This window comes from Lingula anatina, chromosome 7 (genome assembly GCF_051362555.1).
Source record: "Lingula anatina isolate TDL-2025a chromosome 7, LinAna3.0, whole genome shotgun sequence".
NCBI lineage: Eukaryota > Metazoa > Brachiopoda > Lingulata > Lingulida > Lingulidae > Lingula > Lingula anatina.
This window is the reverse complement of record NC_141773.1, coordinates 18,386,315-18,407,242: the sequence shown is the minus strand read 5'-3', so window position 1 is coordinate 18,407,242 and position 20,928 is coordinate 18,386,315. Positions and strand designations below refer to the sequence as shown.

The window sequence follows — 20,928 nt, the reverse complement described above, 5'->3', positions numbered from 1 at the left end:
ATATCTTGATGGAATCGATATAAGCTTTCGAGTTAAAATTTCAAATGTCCAATGGATGAAGACAATCAAAATTACTTGTGAAAGGAATATCGTATATGCGTTTACTGATAGGTTGAGTATTTAATAAGTCGCATAGTGAAATGTTGGCTGCATGGCCCCACAAATGTATTGCATTTGTTGCTGCTGGCAACAAACAATTGCAATCGGTTCTCTTATTACTGTCAGCGATTTTGCCTGAAAAACACGCCTGTTTCTCGCTAAGTTGAGACGTGTTTTCTTTTGTGTGCAGTGCAGTTGTTTCTTGCTAACGCTATGTCTTCTTAACAAACACCCTGATAGTATACGGGCTGCAATTTTGGCGACTCCTAATCTGTCATTATATTCTTTTTTAAATAATTGGATTATTAACAGTTTCATTTAGAGAAAGACGGTCAACAGTATCCGAACAACGGCTACTCCATATTTGGCAACAAAGCCATAAATGGACACATCAGGCTACAGATGGTGTTTTATGCAGTGCTGGCGGCCTAGTGGACTTACAAGGTATCAAAATAAAATTCGACAGAAATACACAGGATATGTTGTTTTGACACCAACCAAAACCAATACGTTCCCAGTCGTGTTTCAGCGTCAATTGGCTAATTACCGTTAACAAGGCTAGATTCTTTTAGTGAAATTCACGCAGAAATGGAGGACTACGTGCTTCGGGAGAAAGCACCACTAGGAGCACTGAGGACAACGGTAAGGTTCATTGTGATCGCAGTACCATACGAACAGAAGATCATGACACTGTCAGGATCAATACCACATCATGTTAACGTCTTGAATAGCCCATTTATGACTTCTTACGATAACTCACTGTAAATTATAAGACGATGGTCCTTAATATCAGGAAGAGAAGGGACCGCTACACTGATCTGTGCAAACAAGCGAACGGTGTGTAAGAATATGAATGAAATCCGTGTTTCATTTTTTTAACCTGCAGCACAGTCACAGGTCTTTTTGTACATCCGTATAGGCTATGGATCTAATCATCTTTATCTTCTACTATTTTGCGATCCTTGGACATAAAATTATCTCTTATAATGTCCAAGTGCGATCCAAGGGCAGATTTCATCAGGCCCAAACCCTAAACTTGTCGATTTTCTGCAAGGCGCAATGATTACAAAAAAAAAAAAAAATCATCTGCAAGGCGCAATGATTACAAAAAAAAAAAAAAAAAAAAAAAAAAAAAAAAAAAAAAACATGACGTCGCACTCGAGATTTCTGGTCTTCAAATCGTCATGCTATGATTCTATTTTTTTTTCGATATTTTTAGTCTCTGCACGTGAAGCGCATGAAGCGCGAGACCATGAGGCCACAGACGTGTACTGCTCAGGGCTGGGACGCCACCTGGTTGGTGAAAGAAAACAGAAATCTTAGAGAAAGAAACAAGGAGGTATGGGGATACGAGTGGAAGCAAATGGCACCATTTGAACTTTGCTATGGTGCATTCCCTACCAGAGGTCCATTAAGCTGGTCTCGTAGTCACAAAATCGGCTAAAGGACTTTCAACCAATTTTGTAACATTTCGAATGGGCTCTGGTACTGATGTGCCTTCTACCAGGGCCATAAATTGATTTTTCACTAGATATTCAAGGATATATCTCTGGCTTATTCATAACTCAATATTCGATCTCTACTGTAAACAATTCTCTTAGCCAGAGGGAATTGTGTCATGGGTTAGTCAAAGACATCGACTGTAGAAAATCGTGTCGTGAATTAGCCAGAGTTATATCATATCCGTGAATATTTCATGCAAAATCAATCTGTGGCCCTGGTAGAGAGGAGTAAAGAGTAGCTATGGTGCATATAGGGGTTTTATGTAGTGTACGTTGTTATATTGCATCTGTATTTGATGGTAACTGTAAACTCTTTGGTATGAGTACAGTAGGGCACTTTAAAATTATCATTTATTTTTATTACTTTTCACAGTTGAGAGCTACGGTGTTAGATTACCAAATGAAATACGCCGAAGACGCTGATCTCCGCGAACGTGCCCAACTACTGGCTGTAGAGGGGGAACAAAAGTCATCCGCCATTGCAGCACTAGAAAATACTCTGCAGAACAAGACAACAGAGCTGGCCAGCCTTCAGGAAACAGTAAACGCTGCTAAAAAGAACCTTGATTACATCAATGAGGAGATGAAACGAGCCATTGATAGAATGATAATGACAGAACACGTTAAAGAGTCCCAAGAGGACCGCGACCTTGATGTCATTGTACAAGACGTAGACAAAAAGGCGGCAAAACTGAACATTCTGGCCTCGGATTTTCTTGACACGAGGCGCCGCCTCGCAGAGAGCAACTCTGAGGTCAAAGAAAAGAAAGTTCAAATAAAAGAATGGACTTTTAAAATGACCGTTAAAGAGGGAGATTATCAAAAGTTGCAGACGAAGTATGATGAATTAGAATACGAGGCTAGTGAACTGAGGGAAACTGTAGATGAAATGAAAGACGAAAAGAAGAAAATGAAAAAAACTTATGAGGGCCTGTTAAAATGGAAAATTGTAAGTTATATGCAAAAGATTGGAATTAATTGTTATTTTAATTCATTATTATTTGATGTCCACAGCTTGTGTAAAAAAAAAGTAATCTTCAAAGTTGGTTGAATACATTTTGGCTTGTAATGAAACAAATATTTGCATACAATGGAATCAAGAAAAGGGAAAAAAAGTAATCACAAAAAAAAAAAAAAAAAAAAAAAATCTTAAAGGTATTCTATACGGGGTTGTCGCACCAAGTATAATTTTTTTTGAAAAAAAAAAACATTTTTTTCTTTTCACAAATGCTTGCTTCATGCTGAAGCGGGGAAGGTGGTTAGCTTTATAAGATATTTAGGCTTTAATGTGACTTAAGAACATTTTCCAGGGCGTACAAAAAATCTTTAAAAGCTCGTTGCTTCCCCCCCTTTCTCTCACTTTCCTTATTACTTACACACACGTGCACACGGCGTTGACAACAGCAGCCAAAAAAAAAAAAAAAAAAAAAAAAAAAACTGACAAGAAAATACACAAGCCTTCATGACTGTTTTCACAAATTGATCCATTTTTCTAACCAGGGTCTAGAAAAGGAAAAGGAACGACTGACAGACCAAAACAACCGCCTCCTTGAGCAGATAGAAAGCCAGGAGCGGAAAGTCATAGGCCTGGAACAAGATGTGGACCATCTCAAGACTCAAGTAGGCAGACTCGAAGAGCAGAATACGGATCTTTATCGACTAGGAACCGAGTACGACAGAGAGAACACCCACCTGCGGGAACAGCACAACAGAATGGTGCAAAAATTAAAGACCATGAGAGACGCTAACAGTCAGCTAAGTACTGGAAATGCAGAGCTTTCTCAGGCCTTGAAGTTGGTGGAGCAACAGGTAATTTGAAGAGACAACCCCTTCTCACAATGGCATTTTTACGCAAAGCAAAAATGCCAGAAATACACGTAAGGCCTACTTTAATGGTACACTTGGGTCAAATTTGCACTTATCCACCATTACATGTTTTTAGCATTTCCTAATTTTTCTTACACGAAGTTAGGGATTTGCCCAGGTCTTTGCTTTTGTGTATTTACATTGCATTTGATATAAAAATATATGCAATTGATATAAAGATATAAAAATATTATTGTGACTTAAAGGAAGTGTCTGCAATAACTTTGGAAATTACTAGACGCTCATATTCTTTATTTGACAGTATGTAAAAGCAGTACAAAACTTATACTATTACAGGTCGTAGAGCTGGGGCAGTGCATAGACGAGGACAAGGACGTCACGGTTCAAGGACTCAAGCAGACGATAAGACAACGTGACGAGCACGTGATGAAGCAAGAGAGCGAAATTAACAACTTGAAACACACGCTGAGTGAGGCAGACGACAAAATTATGAATCTGAGCAAAGAAGTAAACATCCTAACAGAAAAGACGCAAAGATACGCTAAACTATTGGTTAAACAAGGAGTTCTATAGGCGTAAATGCATTCCTGCAGGAGCGAATCCAGGCACGTTTTCTGACAGGCCTCCAAATCCCGCCACAGATATATAAATACAATTACCATTTATCATTATCTTCATTATTATAATCTTTCAAAGTTTGACAGACACGTACAGTGAAAGGGTAGCGTAGCACGAGTTGTTGCTAAGGTACCCAATACACTCGGTTGCCTCTCCTGCCATAATTGTGAAGAACCCAACTTTCCTCACCCTTTTCGCTATGCTCATGTTATGATTTTTTCCACAAGTCTTTCAGGCCGTTCAGAATAAGTTATGTCGACCTATCTACTGTGCACTACAAATTCCACGGGGCTCTTGCTGAATGCAAGCAGATTCAGACTAACATGCTTCCTCCTGGCGTTGCGTATAATACAGATAGTCTATTAGGTGTCCCTTGATATCGTTTCAAACCATTTCCAAAATCGCGAGTCTAAGTATGTTTATAGATTTTGTTTTAAAAAAGCTAAAATAATAAATATCGAAGGCCGTTAACCACACTAAATGTGCCCTTTTTATTTATTTATTCATTTATTTATTTTATTTTATTTATTTATTTATTTTTTGGTAAGTCGTCTGTAAAAAGCATCTCTTTTTCCTTTCGGAACAATTTATACCTTCTTGCCATTACGAAGGCTTATATTGCCGGTGTAACGAAACTGAAGGTCCGTGGAACAGTAAGTCCGCCCTTCATTGATAGGTAAAACGTTCCAGTCTAAATATTCAAATTGTGACATATTGGCAAGGAAAATGAAGTTAACGGACCCAAAAGTAATTACTTTGGGACATTTGGAATTCATAATAACACTCCCAGTGTTTCACACTCGCAAAAATGGAAAAGCATGCTCATTTCAGGGGCGGATCCAGAGATATTTTCTGACAGTCTTCCAAATTATCTTTGTTGATCCAACCTCCATATTTGACCGTCTTCCGACAGAAAAAAATAGATACCCGTCAATGTAAACTTGAAAATCTGACCGTCTTCCGGAAGACCCAGAAGACGGCCTAAATCCGCCCCTGCATTTCTAGAAGTATTTTCCGGTCAGACCTTATGGACTTAGAGAAGCTGGGGATTATTTCAATACGTTGAAACCAAGTGGAGGCGTGTTTGTCCCTCACAATGCATTCTGAATGGTATTGCTCCAGTAGGTTAGTCGTAGGCAGTAAGCAGAATGTGACAAAGAGAAATTTGTAGCCTGTCAGTTTGTGGACCGGTACAAACAACCGAAAAAAATATATGGTCAGTAGTTTGGAAGCCAGGTGCGTTATGACCTTAAGTAACAGCTATGGACTACCTCAGGTGTCAACAACATACTTGTAAGGTCTGTTTGATTGGTTGTCCCCGTGTGCTCTTTTTCTTGGGGTGCAAGGCGGATTTTTGCCGTGGACAGAATCTTGGTTTAGCGTTCAAGAGGCGTTTCCTGTACTAGAATAATCAGTATATATCCTGTCGTTAAAGGACTGAAAGGAGAATGGTTTAAGAGAAAGAGGTTCACGCTTATTCCACGCTCTGATTCAGCCTTATTAATTCTGCGACATGGATGGAGGCAAATTTATCATACGGACCGTATCACCAGACAAAAACGAATGTAGACTGATATGGGAGATGGTGATGAACAATAGAAACAATTTGGTGTTTTGGAGGGTATTTAGAAGAGCACTGCTGCGACGATGCTCCATCAGTGCCTCAATTGCGACTTGGGTCTTGCTCTGGGCTCTGACCGAAACGCCATTAGTGGCTACGCTTGCCACGATCATCCTGTGGACTGGAGGTATTTATACCTTTGTTCAATTGGAACGCCGGGTCTATGAAGGGACATATAAGGAGGAGAAAGTCAATCTATTCGAGCATTATAACAGGCGTAAGACACGGTTTTGGGTGGCGGAATACGACGGAGGCGTCATTGGTTCTGTTGCTGTTGATAAGAATAGTGAGTGCGTGGCAGAGTTGAAAAGACTGTCCATACAGCCAGATTTTAGACGACTTGGAGTTGGGAAGACACTCGTTGACAAGGCAGTGGATTTCTGCAAGAAAAATGACTATAAAGAAATAGTCCTGACAACAACAGAATTCCACTTTGGCGCTCGACGGTTTTATAAGCAATGCGGCTTTAAAGAAATGGGGGTTTTCCAGGCTCCCGCAGTTTGCTTTTTGACCCCTTACAAAAGACACTCATTTAGTTTGCGATTAGATAAAAACAATGATATAAATCCATGTGACCGAATTGCCTTGGCCCCAATTGAACCGGTTTGTAATGTAGCACCTTAAGCAATACATATGATGGAAATGCCTCCCAGTTATGGTATAAAATTCACTACCGATCGACATCCATATTGGTATCTAGGCCACTACAAGTTTTAATGTCAATTTTAGTGATGCATGTTAAATTTCTAGATCCATCTCTGTGTGGCTAACTACTCTCTTCCAGAGACCAGACGCCAGGTAGCTGGCTGATGACGTCATTTCTGTGAAAAAAAATGGGCATCATTTAGTGAATACATTCTCTCTATGAACCTGGTAGAGGGTAAGGTGGGGCGTGGGCATTTTGTTATAATAATAATAATAATAATAATAATAATAATAATAATAATAATAATAATAATAATTGTTGTTGTTATCAATTTTTGTATATTTTCACAAATCCAGCCTGATGTAAAAAGCATGAATGAAGACATGTTTATGTTAAATTATTTAAAAAAGGGTAAGAACAGTCGTTGCGAACTCCCCATTATAATCTGCGACCTGCATGCACCGGAGCGCTTTTCTCCCGAATAAACTTGCAGATAGTAGATTATGGTAATACATTATTGCTTGATTTATTTTTCAGCTTTTTATCTATCTTGAATAATTAATGTAGATTAAGGCTTTTTTTTACAATTGGGTCATGAAATCGCGGTTCAGGCAATTAATACGCGATCAAATTCGAGGCTCCAAGTCACAAATGCTTGGCCTCTTGATCTATATTGCGGATTGTGTTAGCGGGGCGATACTGCACGTCAGCAATGCTTTTGTTGAGAAGCACTACCTCAATCATCCAAAGAGGTCTATTACCGTTAGGCCACACTTTTTTAATTTTATGGATGACATCCTGCGCGCGCATGGATTTTCGCCCGTTCTCCAAAAAAAAAAAAAAAAAAAAAAAAAAGCCCCCCCCCCCAGCCCCCAACGAAGTCGGTTGTCGCAAACGTTGTTATTGAATTTGCAAGGAAATGAGCTTTCTGCGCATGCGTATTTTCGCCACTTGGAAATGCGGCCACTTTGCTGTCAAATTCATCTCTAGGATTACTTTCAAATTACACAACAATAAAAGTCATAAAGAGAACGGGCGCCATCGTTTTGGATTGGTATGCCATTGATATTGGGCATGGAGATATCACCTTTTTACAATTGTGCGAAAGGCTGGCGGCGGCCGAAACATTTCTGTGACATTCTGTATAAAGCAGCACATTAATACCAGGTTTTCTGTAGCGAAAAAAGGGTCGACAAGGGCGTCGAGGTATTTGGTGGGCTGAAGGTCGGACAGGCCACCTGACAGTTTAGCTGCTTCGTGTGAGTTGAAGTTGACAAAATGGCATCGTCTGAAATGACCTTTAATAGATTTGGTAGTATTAAGCATATCTTTGCATCATTTTTTAAACATTTCTGTGAAGTGTTCAAAATGTTTTAATATTCTTAGAATATAAATAAAGACACACTGTTTGATTGATATTTGTTTTATTGATTGCTATACCAAATGAATGCATGAAATAACCATAAATAGATTTGGTAATATGAAGTATATCAATTCATGACTTTTTTTACATTTCTACGAAGTATTCACAATGCTTTAATATTTTGAGAGCATGGATAAAGACATATTGTTAGTTTGATACGTGTTTCTGTGGTTAAATTTGTGTTTCCAGCTGTGTACTGACAGCATTCCTTTACTTAAGCAGTTTTTTTTTTTTTGACTGTTTTTTTTTTTTTCGCCCTCTCGCACCAATTTTGGGGTACCCAGAGGATGTCATCCATAAAAATAAAAAAGTGTGGCCTTATCGCTTTTCAACATTTGAACTAGTTCTTGTATCTACGTGGTACATCTTATTCCGATTTGGTATAAACTGTGCCCTACGATAAATAAAAGGTTTTAATAATAAATGGTTTACTGGACTCAGTTATTATAATAGGGCCTATATAAAAATCCGGGACGGATCCAGGATTGTGTGAAGGGGGATCCGTTTTTTGGAACAACGGGGAAGGAGGGGGGTCTCAATAGTCCGGAGGTTAATAGCTCTATTGAACATGAAGGAGTTAAGAAATTAAGTGTTTGTTGTAGGCTGTATACTGTAGGTCCCTAGTATGCCGAATATGGAGTTTTTTAAAAAACTTTTTGGGCGTGCCTTATTGACGTTGAACTAATGAGGACACGTAATATTTCTGATCATTTTAACAGATAAATGCCATGAATAAATTTTGCCAAAATAAATCCTATTTATCTCCTCCTGACGAACTTCGCCACCAGCTGTCAAATATCTTTGCACTAATCGCGCGCAACCAGGAAGTCACTTCAAGCACGTGGAGATAGCGGAATTTGAAAAACCCACGCGTGTGTAAAAAAACGTTGTATACCTAGCTTGTTACAGAATTGCGACGTGCATCAGGAAAGAAGGACCAAAGTATGTTTAGTCGGAGTTAAAATACCGTTTACCTCAAGAAACTCAGTAAGTTTTTTTTTTTCGCGGGAATACACATGTATGTTACACTACATTTGCAGAAATGGGCATTATCATTATATATACAGACTTGACATTTAATATGGAATATTTCAGTTTTAAAGGTATACCTAGGAAAAATGCGTTCTTTTTTAAAAAAATTCAGATCTCATATAAGATATCTGACTGGAGAAGTGTGAAGACAGGTGTGTCTCTACCAATTAACTGATTACCAAGTCTGAAGCATTGCTGCATTGTGTAATATGCAGTGATTTGATTGGGTAGTGCTCCTTTGGGCTGGCTAAAGCTTGGCTTTGGCGAGGCATGGTTCTGTCAAAAATGTATCCATATGTCGGCAACCATTGCATAGAAGAATTTGAAATTTTGCATGCAAGCGGTCGGTTTTGCAGTGCGTAAAATAAGTTAAGCCTTGTTTATCAAAATCGTTAAGCTGTGTCAGAATGGCGTGAAAAAAAAAAACAGACATTGCCAGACAGACTGTTGCCCCAAACAGAACTGTCCGCACAGTTTCATAGAGTAATGCCCAGGGTTATGTACCCACACAGACAACACGTCCAATGTATCGATATCTTACCACCAGGATACAGGACTCATTGTCCTTCAGGAAATGCTGCTACAATTAAACCAAAACCACCTAGTCCGTTTTAAATGAGGGGCAAATTGTCACCAAAACGCGTTTTTCAAGGCGCTAAGCAAAGGCCGAAATGGTTTCAGCAGGTTAGGATATTAGGCGACCTCTGAGGAAGCCACTGTAAACAGCAAAACAGCGTAGTCTGTTTCTCTAATGAATTGGGGACCATGACCGTTTCTGGGCAGAACACTGAAATTGCGTTGTTTTCTTTATTGAGGTCAGATTTCACCAGTACCGCTAAATTGGTCAAAAAAGAGTTAACAGACATCCAGAAGAGGCCTACGACAAGGTGTGTGCCGCTTCTGAAGTGACTAGGGCCATTGATAGCGTCAATATTTGGAGTTGATACCACATTGGTGCCAAAACACCAATGGAAGTCATCGATGAAAACCTGAACCAGATCAAATAAAGGAATAATCTGGGAACCACTTGACTATCATTTGATAGGGGGCACCTTAGGAACAGTTTAAGGTGGCACAATCAGATTATTGGTTCACACAGAGAATTTTTTATAGCAGATATAACTTACAGAACCAAAGGAATAAGCAGCTACCTTGGTCATCAAAATCGCCATATTTGAACCACTTTGACAATATGTGGTTCGGTCAATAGTCGCTGAATCAACGGCCTGCATGTCCTACAACAAAACTGAACCAAATTGGACAAGTTTTAACCGTTGACTGGAATTTTATTCCAGATTAAATTCTAAAAACACTATCGCAAGAAATGCCTTGCCTCTTGAAAGCTCTGGTAGCACGAAGACAAGGTCAGGCATAGCAGCTACTGTTACTGTGACTAGACACTGACATGAGGGTCCTTTGTGGGTCGTGTAACTCTTTTAAAGACGATAATTTGGAAGATATGGAGATCCAAAATATCCCTTTCAATGGTTGTCATATGACTTAAAATTGGCAATGCATTTTTGTTTGCTTCACTGGCGAAGTCAATGAAAGAACTGATGTCGCAATAACATGGAACATTTTATCAAAAGTTATTAAAACACGATTTTAATCCTTATTTTTATTTATCAGTCTGCAAAATAGGAAAAAAACTGATGAATAATGATTTTGAAAAAATATTCCATATTAAATGTCAAGTCTGTATATATATATATATATATATATATATATATATTGATTTCCCCTACTAAAATACATAGAAAATTATCTATGGCCTATTTAACCCAATGACAATGTCATTTGTGAAAACTGAAATAAGGTAAATCTTTGAACGATTTACCATTTGTATTTATTTGTGTGTTTATTAAATTTAATTCATTAATAGGTTTATTTAATTCGTCTAAAGAGCTTAATTTCTCTTAATTTAGTCCTAATTAAAACGAGTGATAATGTTGATAGTGGTTCAGTTTATAGTTTAACGTGTGTAAGAAATCTCTTGTGCTGAAATACTGAACGCACAGACACTTCACTAATTGAATCATAGCAACGTTGTCCATGGCATCTGATATGCCTTAATTGGTGTGGGAGCAGGCATATTGTGAACTCTATTAAAAAATGACACAGATGTCTGTTACTGATTAATCAGCAGAATAAGTCCCAGTAGAACTCCCCATAACCTTTCTTTCTTTCTTTTTTTTTTCAGAGAAGGTGAGCTGTCATGTTATGGTTCTCAAAATACAGGAATACATTGTTCAAGTGGTAAGATATTAACAATAGAAGAGCACTAATAGGGCACCTGAAGATAAAAGGAATCAATAGTCAAAATGCTTAGAATATCATTTGCTAATAAGCAGAATATGATAAACCTGGCATGCTATTTCACTTGAATTAGGAATTGTTTTAACAATCTAAAGTATATTAAATTATACCAGTATGCTAGAAAGTTACCATAGAAAAAATATGAAAACATGCTTTTGCATTTCCCTAGTATGTTTGGTGTAGATATATACATATATTTTTTCTTCTTTTTTTTCTTTATTTATGAGAGTTTGAAGTCATCATACATGTATATTCACATCTTGACACTCATCAGGTATGTAGATAAGGAAAGATAAGGAAATTATAAGTTAACAAAAAATAATAATGAAAATAAAAGAATAAAGGCATATGTATAAATTAAATTCCATTAGGATTTTCCTTTCTATATTTGAGTCTCTTTTGTGATATTCAACAACCCCCCCCCCCCCAAAAAAAAAAAATAATAACTACCCAGCAGTTACACTCTTGATGGAAGGCAAAAAATATACACAGCTTGTTCTCAGATGTAAAATGTTCACCAATACCATACTATTATCTTTGCATCACACATCCATGCAAAAAAATGCCACATCTTAATTGTCCTCTCTGAGTTAGTCATCAGCAACTCAATCCTGACACCAGTGCAGCAAAGTAAGTAATATAGAACAATACGAAGCCCTTTTACAGATACTTTAATGCTATGACAGCTGGGCTTAACCATGCATTTTGAGAACGTTTTTTTTTTAAGTTTCGATGTAGGTAACTAGATCTATATGTTAAGAGGTGTACTTAAGATCTTACCTTTGGGCAGGTGAAACATGAGGCCAGGAACAGGTGTTGGGGTGTAAGGTATCATCCTGACCTACCACAGACAATTTTTTCTGTGGCTGGGACAGATTCTACATTTATGTATAGAATAGAACTATATCTTTACCTCATAATTATGAATTAATAATTCCTATTTGTTTCACTGGGATAGCAGTCAACTCTGGCACAGGTTTAATTGGTGATCAGTATTTGAGTTTTCAAGAAAACTTGAAATTTGTTGTTTCTTAATGATGGAATGTTTATTTGGAAATCCTATCTACAAATCTGCCATCAGTGTGCCAACTGCTTCTGTCTCGCTCCCTACCACCTAACCCACCACTCCCATCCCAAACTCCATCCCTTATTCCATCACTTCCATCCCACTTTTCATCCCTTATCCCACCATTCCAATCCCCATCCCCCTTCCCCACCCTCAATAAAATTATATATTTACCTTCAATTGATTCCACAACAAAGGCCACATTAGCCTCCCAGTCAGGTTTAAAAAGACCCTGGATGGGGTGGTTAGTATGCATATGTTGTTTAGGTTGACTCTGATCCCTGGGGTTAACCCCCTGGGGTCACCAGGCAGCTTGATCAGGGTGTTAACTACACACATATCCTTTTAACAAAACAAATAAGAGTCCATTGTGAAGTAAACAACTCTTTTAACTTCCAGGCTGTTGTGAGAGTGTGAAAGGACTACAATAAATTTAACCATAATTTTATTGATCTCTTGTTGTTGTATACTTTGAATTGGCACTTGAGGACTCTTTTGTTCACTGAATAACCCTCTTAGCTTCCATTACAGTCTTGTTAAATGGTATTTCCAAGTTGACTTTTTATTTCAAGTTATTGTTCATTAAAAAAATTGCCTAAACATGAAAGTGTGATAACTGATATTTTGTATATTTACAAAAGTGGTTTGTGGAACATTATTTAATTAGTGCGATATTTCAAAAGAAAACTTATGTAAGACTGAAAATTCATGGTCTATGCTTTTAGACTAAGTTTTTTGAAATCATATGTGAGGTAATATAGACCGTTAGTCATCCACTTAATAAGATATTGCACCTGTCTCATAAAAAGAAAGAAATAATGTTTTAGAGCAATTTGTTAATTTTAGTGGATGACTTTTAGGGATTAATCTTGACATGAAGTAATTTTTAGGTATAAAATTTGGACCAACTTTCAGTCTCAGGTTGCATTGTTAATATTGTCTTGGATGTGTAATGAAAACAACTGAAAATAATGAAAAAATTAATTGACTTATTAGTAAACTTGGTATTGGTCATTATGCAAACATGCTTATACCTATCAAAATTGACTCTCTTTATATTGACATAAAAAATTAACAAGAATCAATGAATAGCATTGCCTCTGGCCAAAACACAAGTGGTGACCTCCCTGGGATGTGTTTGGACACTGACAATGTGTGTGAGAGAATGTGAATTGCAGTGATTTGAGAACAATCACACACATAGTGTATTTGACTGGCTGCTCCAGCCTGAGTTTCAGAGATTTCCAGAGACTTCTATTATTTGAAAACATGCCTGTGCTGTTTTCAGTGACTGGTGCTGATAGTGCAGGGTTACTTGTTTAATTTCAGCAAACTCTGCTACAATCATTTCCCTGATAAGAAAACACTTATGCCAAGTTACTTTATAGTGTGTGTGTGTGTGTGTGTGTATGTGTGTGTTTGTGTATGCGTGCACATGTGTATAGTGTCTATGAATGCCGTGCTTTGACTGTGCGTTCATGCGTGCATGCATGATATGCATTTATTTGAATGGTAGAATACATTTCATGAAAGATTTTAAGATGGCAAAAAAAATAATACATTTAAATTATTATCCTCTACTCCTTACCCTCAGCCCTCCTCCACGCCCTACTTCCCCCCCCCCCCCCACCTACATTCTTCTGTCATTGGCAACAGAAGCTATAAGGTGTTATATACAAATACATATTATCACCATGTATTGCTGCACAAGCAAACAGAACTTCATACAATCAGCAGGTATTGCCATGTTGCTAAGCTATCTTTGCTGTAGATTGGCTTGCCACTTGACTGTGACAAGGAGAGAGAGATTTTAGCATGCTTTACTGATACAGCAGCCACGAAACTGATTAAGGAAGGTAAGATGGTCTGAATTATGTTCTGGTAAAGAGGTGCTCACAATATGAATGTGATTGAAAAAAGAAATCATGATTTAAGACATTGCTGTGATGAAAAACTCCAAGTGTAAAAAGTGTTTTGTGAAAAGTGGTATTACATATATAGCAAAGACTAAAATTGTTTTCTTCAAAAGTGTCACACTTAATTATGCTGTTTTATATATCTTTATGATATGAATTTACACCAAAACACAAGTTGGATAAAAGGAAAAAATGCATTATCAAAAAGAAAAAAAAAGTGCTCTGAGACAGCACACATGGACACATTGAAACAATGCTCATGTCACATGCAGGCACCCACATGTCGTACCCTCTAACAGTACATCCCTGTATTTGCTTGTCTTTGTCCCCATTTGCTCACAATTACTTAAATCTGCTCTTTGAGGACAAAGTGGGATTTTTTTTATTCTCATTCTTTTCCATTTAAGATGGAATAACATTGACATAATACTGTTGTGGTTTTTGTACTTGACGGCATTTAGGAGCGGGGACATTTTTCCACTCCACTGCTGTATCTGAATGCTTGTCGTATAGATACGCAGGCTTGTTTATCAAGAAGTGTGCTCTGCTTCCTGGACTAGGACAGTAAATTCACAGGGATTTTCTCTACTTATGACCATTAAAACTATGCACATGACTGATTCGAAATGTCCCTGGAGATACTGACTCTTGTTCATCGAGAAAAGTGAATTATCCTGGATAAGTGAACCACTGGGACTAGTACAGTATTGAATTGGACTTGGACAGCAAGGTAAGTTGCAGGTTTTGACAATATTTTGGACTGGTTGGCAATATATGCATGTATATTTTGTGTGAATCTGAGTTCTGGTGACCAAATACCAGCAAAGCTTACTTTTGGGATATATATTTGGGTGTATATACTTCAGAGGTAAGTACATACTTGGAATATAGAGATGGATTGCTATGCTTTGGGCCGGGGGTGGAGGGGATGCATCATATAACACATGTATATGTACAATACAGAACTAAAAAAAAAAAAGATCATTTAGGTCTACGTCTTGCGACGCCTGGCAGCCCCAAAGAACCTCTCTCCATGAATCAGCATCTGCCACATTTCCAAAACAAAATAATTTATTCATCCTTTAGTTTGTAAAAAAGACACACCCCAGTCCTCCAGGTCCATGCTGCACGTTCTTCATTTACCATTAGTGGTGGGGTGGGTGGGAGAGGGAGGCAGTGGCAAGGTAAACCAGAATAAGTATGGTAAATTGGGATAGAAAAATGCTAGTGCAGTTAGAAATTTCCTGGTCTTCTCTTTCTCTTTCTAATTTTTTAATTATAGCTGGTAGAAACTTTGTACCTGTAGTTGTTTTTTGTTTGTGTAAGTCTTGATTTTGTGCCACCATTAAAGTAGAGTGGGTTATTTTTTCTGAAAAAAAAAAAAAAAAAAAAAAAAACAAGTTCTTTATATTAAAGTTTTGTCAGAGTTCCCCATTCCTTCTGATACTTTTAGTGCAAGACTGGGAAATTCACTTTTTGCACGTTGCAACCAGTATAACTTGACAGTGATTCATAGACATCATTGACTTTTAGCATATATCTGTCACAATTAAAACCATTGCTTTGTATTTGTTATCTTTATGCTCCACCTGAGTGCAGCCTTTATTCATTTAAAAATCTTCTAATTAAATGGAAGAATAGAGGGACTTGCCTCTTTAACTTAATTAGTCACTGCAATACAGACTGAATGATATTAAAGGTATTCAATAAATGTACGGTAAGTCGTGTTTCCAGTCAAATTGAGTTGATAGAGCTTAGACCGATGTCAGCATGTCATCTAACCATGGCAACCTCACCATTAAAAGGCAGTCTTGAGTTATGTGAATTACAATGAGCAGGATAACTAAAGGATTAGATATCACCTGTGGTGAGTGAAACTAGAATAGCTGCTAGTACATAGATGTCTCCTGTAGTGGTCGAGCTTCTGATGATCATGAGATATGCTGAGATGGATACAGAGATAGGTTGTCCCAAGTTGACTGTAAACTCGCCTGCCATTAAAGTACATTTAACTGTTTAAGCCAGGGAAAGTTGATTTGTGTTGGTCACTGCTTAATTGTGTGAACAATTATATGTACAAGAAGATAGAGTTTAAACATTTTAGTAGAAAATCATATTCAAGAGATAAAAAAACAATGAATATATCTGAAGGTGGACATTTTTAGTCATAAATATTTTCAATTTAAGGGATATTATTATGAAGGGGAAGAGAATAACAATGAACGTGTGATTTAGCGCATAAAAGGGAGATTTTTTTAAAAATATCAAATGAATTGATTAATACATACTAGGAAATGCAGATATGCTATGTTTAATAGTTATTTTTAGATTTGAACATAATTTTAAAGAACTTTGAGTCTGATAATTGTGCAGTCATGATTGAAAATAGACTTTCAAGATTCTAAAAGCTGTGAATGTTTTAAGAGTTGTACGGTTTTCAACAATAATTCTCTAAAAGATACAAATTTTATTAAACATGATATTAGCTAATGAAAAACTACAGAATTAACAAGTGAAATCAAATAAGATGTATATCATTTGCATTCATATTTTAGGAGCAGATACATCGCCATTAAAAGTGAGCCATAAAATGCTTCTGAAACAAAAGTCGTCTTAATTGTGGAAGTGCTTGCATGCTGTTTGTTCTCAAATCATTTATCATGATGTATCATTGGACATAAAAGCTTTTATTCATTTTATTGAATTTTTAATTAGCCATTCCTAAGTATGATGAATGTCCACAAAAAAGTCACAGAAAACACACACGGTGACAATAAAGTGACAGCGGAAAACCACCTCTTGTCACGCCAGGGAGAAATAATAAGCAGAAGATGAAGATTGATCGTTGGTTTGGGACATTTTAAGGAAATTGTGTTTGCTTTTGTAATCTTTATCAGGTGTGTATGTTCCAAGCTGGAGCATAATAATGATTGATTGTGAGGGCAAACAATGGATGCTAATAGAAAAATAACATTTCAGGTATGGTTAATTATGACATCTTTTCTTTGCAGATCTCATTAAGAGTATTTCCCCTGTTAAACAATCTCTAACCTAATGTTGCATTGAGGTGTTTTTTGAAAATATCAATTTTCGAGGAGGTTGCCTGGTTAAGTGTTCCACATATCTCTTTATACTGTTTTCCCCTAATTAATTAGTGATTTAATGAAGCTGTAGATTGTTTCCTGAAAACAGCAGTTTAGAAATATATTTGTTTGTGTAGTAATTTATATATTCTTTAGCCCACATCCCCACAAATATGAAATCAAAACATTAAAATAGCTTCATAGGTCATTTGCTTATTAAGTTTCCTGGTGTTACCTAATGAGATTTATGAAAAGACAGAAAATTGTAAATCTCCATGGATTTTCTGTCCAGAAAATGGTATAATATGGTATTATGGATCATTATAGAATTTCTTAAAAATCTATAGATTTATGAAAAGGCAAAGCTTTCTAAGGGCCATATTCTAACTTGATTCATTCATTCACATAATGCGACAACTCGTAGATCAGCGAGGCATGTGGCAGTTTTCTGAAAATATTCAATTCCAGAATAAGCTAGAAGCTAAAAGGTAAGAACAGATTGAAATATAATTTTAGAAACTTGTTTCTTCCATTAAACTAATAGATAGTTTAATAGAGCATTTGGACATTCCCCGAGTCCTGCTAATTGGTGAAGAGACAATTGTGGAGTGAGTATTTGAATGCAACTTGATATCGTGAGTCCATGACTCATGTAATGGTGGTGAATAAGAGAACCGCTGTCAGAAGATTGATTACAATAATTGGACCATTGTACTTCAGTGGTGTTGCATTATGGAGAGATGGATGGTCCTCCAACAGACACAATAAAAAGGGCTGTTCTTTAACTCCTGCAAGATTTTATGAATTTTTTTGTGAAACTTTTCTTTTTATATGAATTTATTTCAATTGATTAATAGTGTAGGCAGAGATTTAAATATGGCTGATCTTCAAAATTTACACTGATATTTTAGTCTTTTACTGGACCCTCTATTTGTGTCTTAATTGGCTTGACCCATGGGAATTTTTTCTTTTTTTTTCTTTTTTTTTTACAATGGATTAACTGGGCTAAAAGTACTAAAATCATATCAAGTCAAATCAAATATTTTTCATCAGTTCATAATGAGCGTGAGACATAATCACATTTTTCTGCCCCCTCTCTCTCTCTCCATTTATTTTCAGCCATCTTCACACTCTGGTAGTAATGTTAATGATACCTTTAACAATTTAGGCTGTCTGACAAGACAAAATCATATTAATTTGTGCATTGTAGACCTGCACATCACTTTGCTGATCAAGATTAAAAGAGGATACAAAAAAATCAATTTTCTTCTAGAAGAACACTGTGAAAACCATTCTTCTGCTTACCAGATAATGAAATTAGATGCTATGTTCTCTGATGCCAGTGAGTCACCAGAAATGCAGTTGTTTTGTTTCTCATACATGTACAAGGGTTCATGTACTCACTGGTAAATTTAAATGTCATTGTGATTCTATTTTGTTAAAGTAGGTACTTCAGTATTATAATATTTACCCAAAAAAAGAAATTTCAAGATAATGAGAGATAATTTAAAAAAGAGTTTATATTAGCAGGTCTGTAGCCAGGGGAATTCAGGGGTTCAAACGAACCCCCTTTTTAACAGATGAAGGTTTGCTCTGAGAAACATTTAATCTACATATAGGTACACAAAGGTTTTATGGTAAAAGGTTAACTTTTTCAGACCCCCCCCCCCTTTACAATCACTGGCTACAGGCTTGATTAAGATTAAACTGTGCATGGCTATAAAAACATGAAATATGAAACTCTTGTAGTAGTGCACTATGCATAACAGCTAGGTAACCTCAAAGAGAAAAAAAATTAAGTAGGAAAGATTCTTAAGAAGAGCAAAACAGAATGACAGTTTGATGAAAAAAAAAAAGATTAGAAATTGCTTTTGCCAGCACCAGCACCGTAGCCTGCTTTGTTTTCTCAGCCAGTTAATTTCCAACAGCATGAATTAAACTGTTTGATACCTAGGTCATAATGTTATCAAGAGGAGCAGTTATATGAAGAAAAACCAGGGGCCTTTTATCAGCCTTATTGAGGAGGAAGGGAATGAAGTTATCTGCTTTAAATGAAGCATTGAGTCATTCTGTGCCCAGATGTATAGTTCTAGGGACTGAGTGTAGGGATTGGGAAGTCATATTTATATGCCCATTTACAGAATTCTTGGGACAGAACCATTAGTGAAGATTGAGATGCCTTGGTACACGTTAAGCTAGTAAAGGCTTATTGTTTGCTCTTTCCTTCCTATTTAATTTTTAAAATACTTTCTACCACTACTTACTGAATTGTACAAGCAAAGTGTACTCAGGTATTCCAGTAAGCAGAGTCCAATTATACAAAAATATTGTGTTAATTATAAAAAATTTCTGTTACATTATTCTTGTTGAAATAGTGGGTGTAAGTCCCAGACATTTGTCAAAAATGTCACACATGGAGGTTTATTTGCTTATTTAATGTTTGAGCCAAATAACCTTTCTTTTGTTCAGCATTCATGATGAAATTAAACATAAATTTATTTTTTAAAATATTTTTTTTCCATTTTCCACACTCAAAGATAAAATAAATTATGCATTTTATAAGAAATCCTTAACCTAGTACACCAAAACTTTTCAATAAATTTCAGACAGGTAATCCTCACAAATCCTTGTCCTTCACTTTAGCTGGAGAACCTGTTTTGTTATGTCATCATCTAGGGGTCTTTCACATCCTTGCCGTGGCTGTTCCCTCAGTTTGATGTCTGCCAGAGATATATACGCAGTGGCTTGTAACCTTGCAGGTGTTCCCTGTATTTTTACTACACGGTGTCGCCAAGCAACCGAGGCATGTTGGAGATTTGTAGCCAGTGAAGAGCTGATTAGGGGATTAGCAAAGAAATGCCAGTCCATCAACATCGAGGTGATCATCTGCGTGATCATGTCTCAATGAGATTTCCATGGGTCGGTCCGCTGTCTGTCTGTCTGTCTGCCTGCCTGTCAGCCAGTTGGTCGGTCATCTGTCATTGTCTGACTGCCCGTTTATATGTCTATCTGTCCATCCATCTGCCTGCTTTTTTTCTCACTGTCTATCACTTTCAATAATATCCTTTTAACAGTTATCACATTTTAGATGTCACATACATTTTCTTAATCTCCTATATAATTGTGCTTTCTTAATGATTTTTGCAATAGTGGTGCATTCCACTGCAAATATATACAAAAATTTGAAAATTAGTAAGCTTTCACTTCTCTTGATCTCATTGTGGCCTACGAGGTCATCAAAGTTTGATTTGCTCGTACTTGACTAAGATATAAATGAGCTGCCCAGATAGTGGTGTTTGTAGATTTTAAAGCATTTGATCCCAGATTGAAACATTTTTCAAACATTCTTTAAGTGTTGGTTGTCAAAACTTTCAAATTTATACAAGGACTTCAGAATTTCAACAGTATGCAGTTTCAAAAGTATGCTTAACTGTACATGTACAGAAGTGAACTTAAAATAATAGCAGATTGAAGGTGTATTTATAAAAGACAAGAAGATTAAGAGTAGATTTTCTAGCTGAGATGTCAGTATTTTTTCCAAATTTTATAGTATGCATGTAGTGCGACAAAAAGTGCAATGCATGCATATGTTATGTAATTTATATAGTAGGGATAAATTAAAATAGCACAAAAAGGGTAATAGATATGCATAATAGCTGGATACAGTTTAGAAAAATAAAAAGCATAAAAATGAATCTGTTTCCTCTTCACCAAAAATGAATGATTTGGTTATTTTTCTCCATTAAAATCACAACTTCAAATCACAATGTCTGATATGA

At 36.6% G+C, this 20,928-nt stretch overlaps 1 protein-coding gene and 1 long non-coding RNA gene across 4 annotated transcripts in view; both read left to right on the top strand.

Moving 5' to 3' along the window:
* Positions 1-234: 234 nt before the first annotated feature.
* On the top strand, positions 235-4,869 carry LOC147760829 (uncharacterized). The gene is made up of 5 exons (XM_087018562.1): positions 235-741; positions 1,319-1,438; positions 1,975-2,550; positions 3,102-3,410; positions 3,765-4,869. Exons 1-5 carry the CDS (start codon positions 688-690, stop codon positions 3,999-4,001), a joined length of 1,296 nt encoding a protein of 431 aa, XP_086874688.1. The 5' UTR covers positions 235-687; the 3' UTR covers positions 4,002-4,869.
* A 3,658-nt stretch (positions 4,870-8,527) lies between these two features.
* The window catches only part of LOC106174501 (uncharacterized), a 50,481-nt gene continuing 38,080 nt past the window's right edge, over positions 8,528-20,928 (top strand). The window contains exons 1-2 of one of the 3 annotated variants that reach the window (XR_015335622.1): positions 8,528-8,723; positions 10,969-11,024. This is a non-coding gene — a long non-coding RNA (uncharacterized LOC106174501). Of the gene's footprint in view, positions 8,724-10,968; positions 11,025-13,870; positions 14,007-14,383; positions 14,797-20,928 lie in introns of those variants that run through there. The other 2 variants (XR_015335621.1, XR_015335620.1) reach the window with 2 other exon arrangements.

What these genes read in the sequence shown, in the direction of transcription:
- LOC147760829 (XM_087018562.1), top strand. Translation starts at nt 688, where the DNA reads ATGGAGGACTACGTGCTTCGGGAGAAAGCACCACTAGGAGCACTGAGG. An exon ending in TTAGAGAAAGAAACAAGGAG is followed by an intron (nt 1,439 to 1,974) that starts GTATGGGGATAC and finishes TACTTTTCACAG; the next exon opens with TTGAGAGCTACGGTGTTAGA. An exon ending in TGAAGTTGGTGGAGCAACAG is followed by an intron (nt 3,411 to 3,764) that starts GTAATTTGAAGA and finishes ATACTATTACAG; the next exon opens with GTCGTAGAGCTGGGGCAGTG.